This window comes from Pelodiscus sinensis, chromosome 4 (genome assembly GCF_049634645.1).
Source record: "Pelodiscus sinensis isolate JC-2024 chromosome 4, ASM4963464v1, whole genome shotgun sequence".
Classification (NCBI taxonomy): Eukaryota; Metazoa; Chordata; order Testudines; family Trionychidae; genus Pelodiscus; species Pelodiscus sinensis.
Window position 1 is genome coordinate 128,596,927 of NC_134714.1, and position 15,798 is coordinate 128,612,724.

Consider the following 15,798-nt stretch of genomic DNA (forward strand, 5'->3'; position numbering starts at 1 on the left):
GGAAGATAGGACATACCACAAAGCATAGCAGGGACAGCTTGTCCAGTGCCCAGCAGGGACATCCCCTGTTCTCCCCCTCTGCCCTGCTGTTGCTTTCCTGAACTCCACAGCAAAGAGCAGCAGCTGGGGAAAGGGTATTAAATGCTACTTAATTTACAGTCAGATGCAGGGTTGAGGGCACAGCTCTGTCCTCACCCCGCCCTAGTTCCCTGCTCCAGACGGGATTGCCTGGAGTCCCTCCGTGGTTAGATGAGTCTGAAGGGCTTCTCCTGGGGTTGCAGAATGCAGTTATTAGGCTAAATTGGAGAGGTGCTGGTGGAAGGGAGTGGGGGAGCTGGAGGCATCCTGCCTAGAGTTCGTTCAGTCCTGAGTGGAGGTGGCTTTGCATTGTCTCCTCTCTTGTGTCTGTGTGCAGGTGCCCGGGGCTCAGCCTGTACATCTCCCCGATCATCCCCATCTACAATGCTGTTGTCTTCCTCTTCGTGCTGGCCAACTTCAGCATGGCCACCTTCATGGACCCGGGGATATTCCCACGAGGTGAGAGCTGTACCCTCCGCAGGGCAGGCCAAAAAGTGCTTTGTCATGAGCCAACTCTTTACAGTGCTCCATGGCTGATACCCGTGATCTCCAGCTTCAGGGCATAAGCTGATGACCACAGGGCTGAGGAAGGAACTTTTTAGCCCTGGTCATTAGGGATGTTACATTTAGATTGATTAACTAATCCAATAGTTGATTTTAAGCCAGCTCCCCCCAGCGCTGGCTCCTGCTCTCCCTCCTCCTCCTCCTTCCCTCCCTCCCGATAGAGGGTGTGATATTTGGGGCCTCTAGAGGCCCCCATGCCTGCTCAGAATGCAGACATCAGGATTTTCCTGTTTAGGGGTGGCTGAGGTGTCCAATGCAACAGCACCAGGTTGGCAAAGGCGGAGGGTCTCAAAGCTCTCCCAGTTTGGGGGGACAGGGGGCAGCTAGGCTTGGCCTGTGGCTTCCCAGGGCTCTGACTTGTTGCTCTGCTGGGCATGTCCCCTCCCTCAGCTGATGAAGATGAGGACAAGGAGGATGACTTCAGAGCCCCCCTATACAAGACAGTGGAAATCAAGGGTATCCAGGTGCGCATGAAATGGTGTGCGACGTGCCGCTTCTACCGGCCCCCACGCTGCTCCCACTGCAGCGTCTGTGACAACTGCGTGGAGGTGAGGAAACACGGGCTGGGCTATTGTGCGCACATGACAGCATGAGCGCTGCACTGCTCTGTATGCTCGCGGGGGTCCTGTGCTGTGCTTAGCTGCAGGACATGGAGGGTGGGTCTGTCTGTCTCACACCATTTGCCTAATGGCATATGGGGTGAGGACCATAGAGGACAAGAGCATGTTGTGCCCTGTTTCTCTGCGGCAGGTGGGTGGGAGAGCCTTCTGCTCTGATTACCATGCAGACAGAGAGGGTCCTACCTTCTGATCCCAAGTAGATGGACCTACTCTTCGCTATTCTTGTGGGGTAGCATTGGCAGTCCTGTGCGCCACCCTTCTTGTGGGGTGGGGTGACATGATGGTCCTGTCCTTGGCTCTCCCTCTGGGGTTTGGAGCCATGGGAAGGGGTGGGGTGGCAGGGTGGTCCTGTCCTCCGCTCTCCCTGTGGGGGATTGGGGGTGGCAGGGTGATCGTGTGTTCTGCTTGTCCCATGGCCCCGATTGGCTAGCAGCGGTGGCCCTGTGCTGTTGCACACAAACCTCTGACTGTTTTCTCCCCTTCCCTTGTCACTGGCAGGAATTTGACCATCACTGTCCCTGGGTGAACAACTGCATTGGGCGGCGCAACTACCGCTACTTCTTCCTCTTCCTGCTCTCGCTCACTGTGCACATCATGGGCGTCTTCGGCTTTGGCCTGCTGTATGTCCTCTGCCAGGTGGAAGAGCTCTCCGGGGTCCGCATGGCTGTCACGTATCCTCCTGCCATCCCGGCGAAATCCTGCCCAGAGGAGCAGCCCGGGCTAGGCGAGGGGGTGCACCCCTGGGTGTAGAGAGGCTGGGAGAGGGAGCGTTCCCAGGCTGGGCAGAGGGGTGGGAGAGGGGCGTGTAAACAAGAACAGCACTTGGGTTGTTCCCTTGACTCTCCTGACAGCATGGGGGTGATGTGTGTGGCCGGCTTGTTCTTCATTCCGGTAGCTGGCCTTACGGGGTTCCACGTGGTGCTGGTAGCTCGGGGACGCACTACCAACGAACAGGTACGTACTCTGCAGGCCAGAGGGCTTTGGGGGTGGCTTCTGTCCCAGCTCCCCTGAACGGTTCTCTGTCCCCCACAGGTTACGGGTAAATTCCGGGGTGGCGTGAACCCCTTCACCAATGGCTGCTGTAAGAATGTCAGCCGAGTTCTCTGCAGCTCCCCAGCTCCCAGGTAAGTCTGCCCCACCTACAGGGAGATCTGAGCCAGCCCCACAGTCCTGGGCCTGCTCAGCTCTTTGGGGAGGTAGGTGTCCTCACGTAAGGGGCTACTCCGCTGGGGCAAGTCCCTGATCCCCTGCTTTAAATGCAAACCTGCCTCTGGGTCTCAGTGCAGCCGCTTTCCGGGGAGCCTCCTGGTTTTCATGGGAGGCTGAGATGCTCCGTATAGAATCTCTTGGTGTTTGGGGACCAGCATGGTCAGAAGCACCATCGCTGTGGCTTAGCGTCATGGCGCGCATGGCTCTCGTGGGGCGCGCTCTGGGACCTGCAGCTCTTGGCTGTAGGTGCCAGCCAGGTGGAAGCAGCCTGCGTGCAGAGAGCTCTGTCCCAGCTCCGCTGCTCTCCTGTAGAGCCCATGGCTTACTGCTCCCCCGTGCTTCTCTAGATACCTCGGCCGACCAAAGGCAGAGCAGACGGTGCTGGTGAGGCCGCCCTTCCTGCGGCCTGAGGTGTCTGATGGACAGGTCATGGTCAAGATCATGGACAATGGTATCCAGGCTGAACTGAAGAGAACCAAGGTGAGGAGGGTGGAGGCTGCCTCCCTGGGCAGGGAGAGCCCAGGGGTGCAGGGTGCCACCGTGAGTAGGAACCGAGTGAGCCTTTGACATGCTCCCTTTCTTCCCCTCTGTGTGGTTTCACCGTGTGTCCCACCTGCCTTGCAGCCGAAGCGCTGTTCCTTCCATGTGGCAACCGCTGCTGCATGAGGCTCGCACCTTCCATCTCTCTCCTCCTGGGTAGCCAGAGGCACCTCTTCCCTTCCCACTCAGTATCTGAGCCACAGGCGGACGTTGTTCCCAGGACGCCTTGTCAGCGCCAGGAGACAGTAGGGCCCCTCCACTACCCCTCGCTGCTGCTGTGCCCAGCGGGGAGGACCATGCATCCTGCCCCGCCCTTCTGATTGCTCCTCTGCCCTTTGTCTCTGCAGTCCAAAGGAAGCCTGGAGGTGACGGAGAGCCAGTCGGCCGACGCTGAGCCGCCCCCCCCACCCAAGCCAGACCTCAGCCGCTACACAGGTCTGAGGACGCACTTAACCCTGGCCACCAATGAGGGTAAGGAAGGCATGCCAGGCTGAGGAGCAGCTCTTCCCACCGTCGCAGGGAGGGGAGCCCAGAGCTCGCAGAGCAGAAGGGACGTGCCTAGGCAGAGCTCCGCGGAGGAGCGGCTGGGTAGTTCTAGGAATGGACCGTTGGCAGGGCTTGCGGTGTGTTGCGCGCAGCTAGCGCCGGGCCCCACGCACTGCTGAGTGCATGGCGAGGGCTGCCCCATCTCGCCTGGCTGGGAAGGTTGCTGTGGCGGCGCTCTGGACCAGGGCGCTAGACTGGTTTGTGCTGCTACCCTTGTGTGGGAAGCAGGGAGCCAGAGGGGGGTTGACTCTTGCTTGTTGCCACGGTGGTGGTGCCAGTCGTGATGCGAAGGTGGCAGCACAGTTGCTAGTGTTCATTTCCCCCGTGTAGGCATTCTCACTGGCTTGTGGCCTGCCAGCGCTGTCCCCTGCTGGGAGAGCCCGTCCGAGGGAATGTGTGTGGAGAGGAGGCGTGGTCTGGTTACTGGGAGTCCAGGGCTCTAGTGAGCGTGGGTGGGTTGTTGCCTCGCTCTGTTTCCCCAGGTGTTTGCCTGCCTCTGAGTTGCTGCTGTGGGTGTTTAGCCCCTGTCTGGGGGGCAAGGAAGCACAAGCTAGTGGTTAGAACACAAGCTAGATCTTTGAAGAGGAACACGTGGACCCAGCTGTTCGTACCCCCCATAGGATGGGACCGTATCAGAGTTTTGCAAGGCCCCATAGGCAGAGCTACAGGGTGTGGTGGAAGAGGAGGCATTTGGACAGAATGGGGCCGGGCTGGGAGGCAGCTGCAGGATTAGTGGGAGAAGAGACTTCCATGGAGTTGGAGATCTGGGCAGGGCCTGCAAGGTGGTAGTAAGATGCGTGGCCTCGAGGCAGGTGGCGAGGACAGGCTGTGACGTGCGTAGCGCCTGTTGGACAGAGCTCTGGAAATGCGCTGCTCGCCTCCCCGCTCTCCCTCCTCAGGCACTTGGGTTGGAGCAGCGTTAAGACGGTTCCCCTGGGCATGAGGGCAAATCCGCCTCACCCCCAAGCAGTGGGGCCTCTTGCCTGTTGCACAGCTCAGTGTGGGGCTTCTCTGCCAGTCACGGGACCCCTTGCTCAGCGGAGTGGAGCTGAGAACTCATAACCCAGCGCTGGCCGGGCTGCACCTGGGACTGGAAACTGGCTGCCTGCCTGATCTTACTGATGGGAAACGGCCCTTCTGTTCCATTTCATCCCATTCCCTTTGGCCCATCTCTCTCAGTTCCTCCCCCTCCTTGGCACCCCAAGCCCCTCCCCCAGGCTCGGAGCCGGGTCTCCTGAATCAGCACGGTGACTGTCTCCCTCGGCATCCCAGCTGTAGGGAGAGGACCCCATGGGTGCTGTTTGTGAGTGTCTGTGTCTCTCCCCTCATAGACAACAGCTTGCTAGGCAGGGACAGCCCTCCGACTCCCACCATGTACAAGTACCGCCCTGGCTACAGCAGCAGCAGCACCTCAGCCGCCATGCCCCACTCTACCAGCGCCAAGGTAACGCTACCCATGGACGGCCCTGGGGGCTAGCCCACATGGGGGAGGGGGGAAGAGACCCATTTGGGAGCTGCTCGGGGCAAGTGGAGGCAGTGAAAGGGAGATATGCAAGGACTGAGCATCTCAGAATGTGGGGTTGGGTCCTGCCCCAGCCACCCAACTGATCACTATCAGTGGCTGCAGTGTTGCGAGGGGAACGGCTCACACCTTCCACGGGACATGGGCTTGTCCTTAAAGGGCAGTGCTGGGAGAGGGCTGAGTCCCTTGAGAAGGGGATGTTACCCCAGCTCCTGCAGCTGATCTCCTAGGGCAGTGCACGCCCTGTCTCTTGGGCTGTCCCCTCCGGTGTCTGTGGGTTCCTTATGCCAACCCTGCAGGGCAGAACGCTGGGGAATGTGGGGGTTGGACTGTGAGGGGCGCTGGGCCCTTTTAGAGGGGATGTTGCCCCGTCTTCACCAGGCATCCCCAGAGAGTCTACAGGGCAAAACCCTGGGAAATGGGATGCGGACTGGGCTGTCTGGGGGGTGCTCAGTGCCAGTTCCAGGACCATCTGAGGGTGGGATGGGCTGAAGTTGGTTCCTAGTTCTGTGGGCATCAGGTAGGCTCTGACTGTACCGTGCATCCCGTCAGCTGAGCCGAGGGGACAGCCTGAAGGAGCCGACCTCCATCGTTGAGAGCAGCCGGAACCCCAGCTACCGCTCAGAGCCAAGCCTGGAGCCCGAGAACTTCCGCTCACCCACCTTCGGCAAGAGCTTCCACTTCGACCCGCTGTCGAGTGGCTCGCGCTCCTCTAGCCTCAAGTCAGCCCAAGGCACGGGCTTCGAGCTGGGCCAGCTGCAGTCGATCCGCTCCGAGGGCACCACCTCCACCTCCTACAAGAGCCTGGTGAACCAGACGCGCAACGGCAGCCTTTCGTATGACAGCCTGCTCACGCCCTCTGACAGCCCCGACTTCGAGTCAGTGCAAGCCGGGCCGGAGCCAGAGCCCCCCCTGGGCTACACCTCGCCCTTTCTCTCAGCCCGCATCTCCCAGCAGCGGGAGGCCGACCTGCACAGCCGCTTCCCTGGCACCGGCTCGCCCAAGTACCCGCCCCCCTGCGAGCCCTCGCCCATGCGCTATGACAATCTCTCCCGCCACATCGTGGCCTCCATGCAAGAGCGGGAGAAGCTGCTGCAGCAGTCACCCACCCCACCGCCTCTGGCCAAGGAGGAGGACACGGGGCTGGTAGACTCGGGCATCCAGTCGACACCAGGCTCCAGCAATGCCCCACGCACCAGCTCCTCCTCGGACGATTCGAAGCGCTCCCCGCTGGGCAAGAACCCGCTGACCCGCCCGGCGCCGCCCCGCTTCGGCAAACCGGAGCTGCCACACGTGTTCCGGGTGCGCTCGCCTGACCCGCCCGCGGCCCCCCAGCTGGGCAAAGCTGTGTCTTACAGCAGCCAAAAACAGTCACCCCCCGCCAGCATCCCGGAAACGGAGGAGGTGGCCTTGCAGCCATTGCTGCTGCCAAAGTAAGTACCAACTGCCCACCACGCGCTTAAGTGTTCCTTGACTCGGCGGGGGACAAGCTGCCTGGGCGAGCGCCCCACTGCTGTGCCAACGGAGGAGCGCAGAGGGAGCCGACAGCGCAACCCAGGGAGAGGCTGGGGGTGATCCACATGAAGTCCTGCCTGCCCTCGTCTGGCCCTTCCTCTCCCTCCCTCCAGCACATGAGCCAGAGAGTGTGGTGTGAGACCAACCCTCTCCTCCCTGTCTCTCCCAGAGCCACGCCCATCCTCTCCCCCTCTGCTCCGAGAGCCATGTTCAGCTCTGCCTCTCCCATCTCCCAAGTGTCCTGTGTCTGGGAATTGCCTCCCTCCACTCTTCTGTGTGGGGGGCACATCCTCCCTTTCCTCCTCTGCCCAGGGAGAGAAGGTGGCGTGGGGGTGTCGTGTCTGGTCCCCTCCCTGGGAGAGCATGGGTGTGTGCGCCTGCGTGTCTGGTCCCCTCCCTGGAGGGAGCATGGGCGCTGTGTGCGCCTGCGTGTCTGGTCCCCTCCCTGGAGGGAGCATGGGCGCTGTGTGCGCCTGCGTGTCTGGTCCCCTCCCTGGAGGGAGCATGGGCGCTGTGTGCGCCTGCGTGTCTGGTCCCCTCCCTGGGAGAGCGTGGGGGTGTGCGCCTGCGTGTCTGGTCCCCTCCCTGGAGGGAGCATGGGCGCTGTGTGCGCCTGCGTGTCTGGTCCCCTCCCTGGAGGGAGCATGGGCGCTGTGTGCGCCTGCGTGTCTGGTCCCCTCCCTGGAGGGAGCATGGGCGCTGTGTGCGCCTGCGTGTCTGGTCCCCTCCCTGGAGGGAGCATGGGCGCTGTGTGCGCCTGCGTGTCTGGTCCCCTCCCTGGGAGAGCGTGGGGGTGTGCGCCTGCGTGTCTGTCCCCACCCTGGGGGGAGCTGGGGCTGGGGGTGTGCGCCTGCGTGTCTGGTCCCCTCCCTGGGGGGAGCAGGGGCGCTGTGTGCACTTGTGTGTCTGGTCCCCTCCCTGACACGGGATGTATGCACCTCACCTGGGAGGATGCAGGGCTTCTTCCAGTGTGGGAGAGCCTACTTTCTCCGGGGGGGGGGAGAGGGTTGGGCTCTGTCCATCTTCCTGGTTTGGTGTGCTCCTGGCACCTTGCCCCTTCCCTAGCACATGCCTGCTTTCCTTCACACCCTCTGCCCTGGGGTGTCAGCGCACACCTTCCCTTCCCTGCCTGTGTGCGGATTCCTCCATCCCCCTGCCGCTGAGTGTGCTGTGCTGTGTGGTTGGCAGTTCCACCCATCCCAGCCCTGTGGTGTGTGGTCGCTTCCTGACGCCCTTGTGTCCTTCCTTCCCCAGAGACGAGGTGCAGATGAGAACCGCCTACAGCAAGTCCAATGGGCAGCCCAAGAGCCTGGGCCCGGCCTCCCCCTCCCCTGGCCAGCCGCCACTCAGCAGCCCCACTCGAGGAGGAGTCAAGAAGGTCTCTGGAGTGGGCGGGACCACCTATGAGATCTCTGTATGAGGGGCGGAGCTCTCTCCCCACTGTCGCCTCCTCCCTGGCTCTTACCAAAACACTCAGGCCCTGGTGGGCTGGAGGTGTGCCCTGGAGCCAGGACACCTGCATGGACATTTTTTAAGAATCCTCCAGCTGTGGGGGGAAATGGCTGAGAGGAAAGTGACCTTTTAAAATATGACCCCTGGGATTTGGGGTGAGGCTCTGAGCATCCCCTAAGTCATTACAGCTGCAACGCAGCCTGAATCCCCCTCCTGCTCCCAGCCAGCTGAGAAACTAACTCTAGCACACACTGCCGAAAGAAGGGGGAGGACTATCCCGGCAGCACCCCCAGCTGGTGGGGGAAGGCACAACCGATGGGCCAGACACTCGTGGACCTCGTGCAATCGCTCGCCTTGTGCGGTAGGAACGGTTCGTTTTTAAAACAAGGATAATTTTTTTTATGATTGTTACGGATTCTATTTTTTTTCCTCTTCTGAGTTACCAGGTGTGTGTATATATAAATATCTATATATAAATATAAATATAAAAGAAATTCTATATCTACCAGAGAGGGAAGAATCGCCCCACAAGGGCCCAAGCCCCTATGCCCCCTTAGGACACCCAGCCCCAAGAAGGCTGATATGGGGATGTGTGCGTGTGTGTATAGAGTTTCTAGGTCCAGAGAGGTGGGCAGGTGGGGCTTTCTACCACAGGTTAATTGGAAAAGAGGCACCTGTGGAATTGCCAGTGTTGGGACCGGGGTGGGGGGAAACGGGACAGTATTTTATATTTAGGGACAGACACTAGATCCTTGCTCATGTGATCCCAGGCTTGACCATTGCTCAGTGTTTCTGGGGCCTTCCCCTAGCAGCCATGCTAGGGGCCTGGGCTGCCTTTTGAGTGTCACCTCCCCCTTTCTGGCTTCTCTGGTTCCTGGATGGATTTTCTATCCTGAGGAAGCAAGGCAAGGGGGAGACCTGAAAAGCAGCCCTTCCACCCCATCATGCAGTGGTTAAGCATGGCCTCCCCTTTAGCTGAGTGGGATGGGCAAATCCATGTCTCCCTTGCATGGGTGGGTTTAATTGAGGACTCAGTTTCTCATTTACAGCCTCCAGTATTCGGGGGGGTGGGGTGGGATGTGTCATGAAACTGACTCCCAGCAAAGTGGGAACAAGAGACTGATGGGTTTCTTCTGTTTCCCGATGCTACTCGTTCCGCACAAACAGCCGCTTGCTTAGTGCTGGAGACGTAGCATTGGGACTCAGAAGAGCAGTAGGGGGCTTGAGGGCTGTGTTCCCTGTACAGAGATTTGACCTGTATCTAATCCCTCCCCCACAGACCATTTTAGCAGTTCTTCTCTCTGTTGTTTTTACATTTTTTTTATTTTTGATGGTTCTGTTATGGTTTCTCACTGTCACACTATTGTTTTTATTTCCAAATGGGAAGAGAAAAAAGGAGGAAACAAACCAAACCCCCCAAAGCAATATTTTCATGTCATATGCCAAAAAAAAATTGTAGACATTCACACCAAAAGCCCATGAAAGTCTATTTAAGCAAACCAAGCAGAAATCCAACCTAATCTCCAGGCACTACTTGACTCTTTCTCTATGGCAATATCTCTCTTGTGGCCTCCACAAAGCCACACTTTTATTTTTTATTATGATTAGCCATTTTAAAATGAGGAATAAAAAGTCTAAGCCACCCCTCCGGGCTTGTGTGGTTTTTGTTTCATTTTTGATAGGGGAGGAGTGTCTCCTTTGATACCTTCCTTTCCCATCATTCCATCCAAAGATCTGGAGCAAAATTGCCTAAGTCTTGAAGAGCCGGAAGGTCAGAGAACCAATCTGAGGCTGTCTTGCCAAGAGAGGTCTCCAGGAGGTACACAAGAGTGGGTCCTCACTCTGCCTTCTGAGCCAAGCTAGCAAAACTGCCTTGCTAATGAGGCATAGCTGCTAGCAGTTGTCAGTTCCTTGTTACCTGGTGGGGTGTGAAGACAAACGGACTTTGGAAACTCTCAGTAAAGTGCTGTGTAATGCTCCGATGAAGAAGAGCTTGCAAGTAGGGTGTTTGCATAACCTTACCAGGACAAAGGACCAGCTGTGTAAGAGGCAGAGCTTGTACTCTGAGAAGATGGAGGCGGATGGTAATGCGAGAGGGGAAACAAGGCTGCTGTCCAGTTTTCCCTGCTTGGTCTAGTCCCTCAAAGGATAAAAGAGAGTTCTTTGGATCTGAAACCTGCATAAGCAGCAACTAGAGCTTCAAGCATGTGCTGCCCACTCAGCCGGCTGGCTGCGTAACGAGGCATAGGCGCATGCTAAGCCATTCCATCCAAAAACCCTTTATGATAGGAAACGGTTCCTACGTGAATAGCCAGGTGTACAGACACCATGGTGTCCTCTGATAGTGTCTGGAACCCTCTCTGCTTGTCAGATTAAAAGCCTTCTCCCTCCCTAAGCTCAAACCTGTGGATCCCTGAGTACTCCCACAGTCCCCAGATGGGATCCCTCAGTTGAGCTATTGGGTTTAGCTGTAGGGGGAAATACTGCTGGAAGTCCTCTCGCTCCTGGCAAATAAAGGCCTTGAGCCAGAGCTACTGTTAGGGGCTTACCCAAATAGCTCCCGAAACTGTAAAGTTCTGGGGCTTTTTGCTCATCCTAGATCTGAGCTCTCAAATGTGAAGTAAATTGAAACCAGCACTTGACACTGATCTGTGAGAGGAAGGTGGTTAGTTGCGGACATTGTGGTATAATGGGTGCTAGCGATGGATCTCCGAGTCCTGGTGGGGGACCAGCACTGTCTATACAAGATGTGGTTTTTGTGGGCCACCATATGCATTCAGGTTCGCATGCTTGGTTTCTACAGCCAGTGCCAAGGTGCTATAGCAAGTGAAGCAAACATGTTCTTGTCTGAAAACTGGCGGAGACACCTTTAAAAGGGCCTAAATTTCAGAAAGTGATGAGCACCCATGGTCCATTTGGATGAAGAGAAAATCTGATTCTCCAGGGGCAGCTTCTATACCCTGTGTTCTGGAGTACTTAGTGCATTTAAAGTCTGAAGGATTGTCCAATCCTCCTCTTAAAAGTTGACTTGGCTGCTTTTTCAGCCTACAGTGACTTGGTTGAGGGTAGATCGTTGTTTGTACATGTCAGTCAGGTTTATGAAGGGGATGTCTAACACATCCTGCTTCAAGGGATCTTGCCCCATTTTGGGCCCTTAATTTTTCATATGTTCATGAAGTCACCCTTTAAACCCAAAATAGAGAGTTTGTTTTATTTAAGGATTAAAGGGGGGGGCTTAATCATCACTATTACATCAGCAAGAAGAGTGAATGAACTAGGGATGTAAGCAACTAAACTAATTGATTAGCTGATTAATTGAAACTTAATATCCCTTGAATGAACAACATGCTGTGATGGTTGGCCTGCCATTTAACTAATTTTCACAGAGACAAAGTGGTTCTTAGACCTGGTCCTAGGGTTATTTTTAACAAAAATTAGTATTTGAGTTTGACAGATAATTTGCCACTTTTCTTTCCCAGCCTTCATGCTAGTGAAGTGGAGCCTGTATTGCATACATTAAGTTTCCAAGACCTCACCCAGACTTTCTTATGCTAAAAATCACATGGGTCATAGCTTGTCAGCTCAGTCTATTTCCAAGTGGAGTAAGCATTGCATTGTGATCTGAGTTAACTCAAGTTCCAGAGCTGCCTGTAGTATCTGTCTACCTTCCCCTCTTTCTCAGAGTCCTACTGTGGTTTTCTAGGTTGGTGCTGAAAAGAACCAAGGGTGCAGCACCCCCTTTTAGAAGCTCGCCTGTGACCATGCAGAGATATCCAGAGGAGGCAGCACAGTTCCTGTAAATGTGGATGTTCTGAGTCACAACTCCTGTTACAAGTAACTAACCTTCATATTTTCACCTGTAGCTTGAAGGTGCCATGGGACCTTGACCTTGGTTGGAGCCCTAGCCTGTCTTGTAATATAAACAAGATAAGATGGTGGCTGTCTCTTATTGGCCCAACTTCTGTGGTTGAGACAAGTGTGGCTGTTTCGAAATGATCAAAAGTGGGGAATAAAGCTTGTGAGCTGGTGTGAAGCAGCTGTAACATGTCCCTCCCATGTGATTGGAGGACTCCCTTCCATGGTCTGGCTGGTGGGCCAACAGGGCTGCCCTTATTGAAGTCAACAAGAAAAACCCTGCTGTGACATCTGGCTGCTATTTCCACTTGCCATAAAGTAGCCGGATTGCCCGCTACTTGTTAGCTGAGTTGTAAGGTGCTTGTTGAAGTGCCCAGTGTGATGGGGATGGGTCTGTAAACTCATCCTGAGCTTCTTGATACTTTGCAACTCAAGCTTCTCATGGGTTAAGTTTTCTTCAGTGCCAATCACCTTGGCTTGTAGGGACCTTCCTCCTTTACATAGACTCTCTGGAGATGCTCTTCCAACATTCCTTCTTGCAGTGGTGACTGCTTCACTTCTAGGGATTGTCCTACCGTGTTCCCATCGCTGTGAATCCTTCTCCACAAATTTCAGAGCACAGGGACCCCAAAGCACAGGCTCAAACTGTGGCTGAAAGAAACCACCACACCTTGATGGCAGCTGTTCAGAAAGGTGCAACAACTCTGGCAAATGAGGTTGAAGGAAGAACCGAAAGGGAACTGAGATCCAAGTGGAGGATAAGATGAGCAGAAAACACTGGACACACCCTCTGTTCACCCTCTCTGGAACATTGACTTTGTTCTGCATGAATTGCTGCTCGGGTGTAGGAGTGGCTGTTTGCAGTACACACACAAATGCTCCTAGGCTTTGAGTCCTGCAGCTCACGCCCTCATTCTGCTGCGAAAAGCTGGCAAGCTTGACTGCCAGAGGAACCAACTTCCTGATTCACTTGTTTGCAGAAGGGAACTGATGGGAACCACTCTTGCCCTCACCTACCTGCTCCTTTGGGTAGGTCCTGCTGGGATTTTTGGCTGTCACACAGAGGCTAGAACTCCCAGGCAATTTGGAAACCATGTTGTCAGGGTCAGAGCTCCATGTGTCGCTAAGGAAACCTTGCTGAGAGTCGCTAATGGAAACACACCATTTCCAGCAACGTGTGCTACCCCACTAACGCTGCCCTGTGCTGTCAGGCACTTGTGTAATGGGCACAAAGCAAAAGTAAAGCAGCCATGGCAAACCTGAGCAGCCTGCAACCAGCCAGAGAAATGCAACATGGGAGGTGTCATGGCTGGCATTAGTAGCAGTGCACAGGAAACTTGGTTACCACAACTGTGGTCACCCTATCAATTAACCCAGCACCCCTGGGCAGGAGGGATGTGCCAGGTATGGCCTCCATCTGCATCCTCCCCTTGCATCTGTGTGTGTGCTTGGCAGATCTGAAAGCCCTGCGCGCCCCCCCCGCTCTTCTCTCTCCTCCTCCCCCTCCCCCCCAAGCAGGACAGCCCTAAGGAGCAGAGGTTGGCAAATGCAGAGACAGGTGGCCTCTGCAGGCAGGGAAAGGCAGAGTTGCTTTCCTGCTGTAGCTGGTGGGACTGAAGGGGAATGGTGCAACACCAACTCCTGCGCAGTCTCCTTCTGTGGCCAGGCTGGGGTTAGCCAGGATCCAAGAGGATAAAGCTGAGCAGCGGTACTGAAATGAGAGCAGCCACCCCAGTTCACAAGACAGGAGGCTGGCATAGGTGCTACAGGGAGATGTTTAAAGCTGACCCATGGTGGTTCCTCACCCCCTCCTCCCCCCAAATTCACTGGCCTTGATTGTCCTTGTGAGTGGGGGCCAGCTGGGCACCTATGCATCAGCCTATCTGTAACCTGGCCTGGTGCAGCCTAGGAGGGTAGTAACAGCTGGGACCAGGGCCCTAGAACTAGGGCAGTAGGAGCAGAAATGGGAAGGAAGTGGGAGCAGAAGGCGGCCATATCCAGCCTCAGTAGAAACAGAAGGGATGCCCCCCTTGGGGAAATGGAGACTGAGCTGCTCCCTGCATCAAGGGACTGTGGGAGAAGAGCAACAGCCAGGGACTGGGATCAGGCTGGCTAGTGTCTGTGCTGGCCTTGGCTGCATCCTGCCTGCTCAGCTTTAGCCATGTGATCAGCACATCTGCCTCCCATGCACCTGTACTGAGGGCCAGGGGCACACAAGTCTTGGGAAGGAAGGGCTCTTCCATGGCTCCAGGCCAGTACCCAGTCTGCATGGTAACAGGTGCTTGCAGCCACTTTCAGTCTTTCCTAGCTGTGCAGTCACAACAGGGCCCTGCCCCACCCTGGTGGGGGCTGAATTTCCCTACTGCCTGGGAAGCCATTTGCCATCTCCTAGATCCTGTGAGGGGGAGAGGCTCAAGCTTCCCTGCAGGCCATGAGCACCCAGTTGTGCCAGCTCCTGGGGCTGAGCAGAGGATTTGGATCCAGGCAGAGGCTCACTAAGCCAGGGAGTAAGGGGAGCAGATAAGGCTCCCTCAGCCCTTGTGGAGGGACTGAGCTGCTGCTCAGGGTAGATTTCTGGCTGCAACACCTGACCCACGTTGCCCTGGCAGGGGAGTGGGCTCAGAGCTGGTCCCCTCCGCTGTCCTTGCCAGTGAAGGGCAGGTATCCAGAGGAGCCCTGCAGGCTGTGCCCCAGCAGAGTGGGTGGGTGGAGCCTCCACTGCAGGGGAGGGACAAGGCTGCTGGAGGCCACCTCACCCACAGCAGGTGGCTCAGCTTCTACAGGAAGGCAGCAGGCCCCTCCCCCATGGAGATGGGCTGTGCTTGCTTTACACTGACAGGGCAGCTCTTCCTTCCCCTCCCCCCAAGACACCCTCACTGGGGGAGGAACCATGGGGCAACAACCCTGCAGAGGGAGAGGGGCAGGAGGGCTGGGTCCACAAAACAGCTGCCACAGCAGAGAGGCACAGACACTTCTGAGGGGGAGCCAGGCAGCCTGGTCCTGAGAGAAAGGGTCCATGTCCTGCTGGCTCAGGGGATCTCCTCCCAGGCTCTAGGCCATATGGAGAGCTCCTTCTGCTTCAGGCAAGTTCAGAGGATCCCACCTCCACTGATGTAAAACCAGTGGCCTGCTGAGAAGGGTGGGTGGGGAGTCAAACTGCCATGAGCAGCATCCAGCTGCCAGGCCTCCCCAGGGAAACTTCCCTGAAGGGGACAGGGAGGGAACTAGAATCACCTGTGGGAGGCAGCAGCTGCTTTGCCCCATCAACAGAAGAGGCAACCTCTGTGCTCAGGCAGGAGGATTCCTAGGGGCTGCAGAGGGAGTAAAATGGACTGGCCCTTAGGTGTTCCCTACTTCCAGCCTCCTGCCCTGCAGCACCAGCTGGCCCAGAGTGAGGGTACACCCCCTGCTGGCCCATTATGCCAGTGAGCCCAGCTGGCCTGCAAAGGAGAAAGCAGCAGGCTGCCTCCCACCCCCACAGGCTTGGCAGCCACAGCCCCACAGCAAAGTTGCCCACCTTATGCCAGGAGTCTGCTGCTGGTGCCTGGTCAGGCTTGAGCCCCTCAGTTGTGAGCTAGATGCCTGCCCCCTTGGGGAACAAACTCAGCCCCTTCCGCCCAGTCGGCCTGGTAGCAGCTTCCCCCTGCCCAGGTCCCTGGGTGCGAATTGGCCCTCAAGGCTTGCTCTGCCGCTGGCCGGGCTGGTGCCTGTGCTGATCTAGGCCAGGGGTGCAGAGCCCAGGCATAGGCAGCGAGCAGCTGCCAGGGCACTTCCAAACACAGCCACTAGCATCTCCTCCAAGCAGGCATTTAATTAAAACGTGAATAAAAAAAAAGTCTCTGCTTCCACAAGGGTTATTTTGTATGAAAGGGGATGAGCCAGCCCAGGCTCTGGGTG

At 56.7% G+C, this 15,798-nt stretch overlaps 1 protein-coding gene across 3 annotated transcripts in view; it reads left to right on the top strand.

The window, feature by feature from the left end:
• The window catches only part of ZDHHC5 (zDHHC palmitoyltransferase 5), a 43,328-nt gene extending 33,639 nt beyond the window's left edge, over positions 1–9,689 (top strand). For all 3 annotated transcript variants that reach the window (XM_075928614.1, XM_075928613.1, XM_075928615.1), the window contains 10 exons: positions 416–537; positions 1,033–1,190; positions 1,761–1,933; positions 2,114–2,216; positions 2,295–2,386; positions 2,819–2,951; positions 3,359–3,482; positions 4,889–5,001; positions 5,632–6,512; positions 7,849–9,689. In XM_075928614.1, the coding sequence (XP_075784729.1) occupies positions 416–537; positions 1,033–1,190; positions 1,761–1,933; positions 2,114–2,216; positions 2,295–2,386; positions 2,819–2,951; positions 3,359–3,482; positions 4,889–5,001; positions 5,632–6,512; positions 7,849–8,014 (2,065 nt within the window). In that variant the 3' untranslated portion in view covers positions 8,015–9,689. The remainder of the gene's footprint in view (positions 1–415; positions 538–1,032; positions 1,191–1,760; positions 1,934–2,113; positions 2,217–2,294; positions 2,387–2,818; positions 2,952–3,358; positions 3,483–4,888; positions 5,002–5,631; positions 6,513–7,848) is intronic.
• Positions 9,690–15,798: the final 6,109 nt, after the last annotated feature.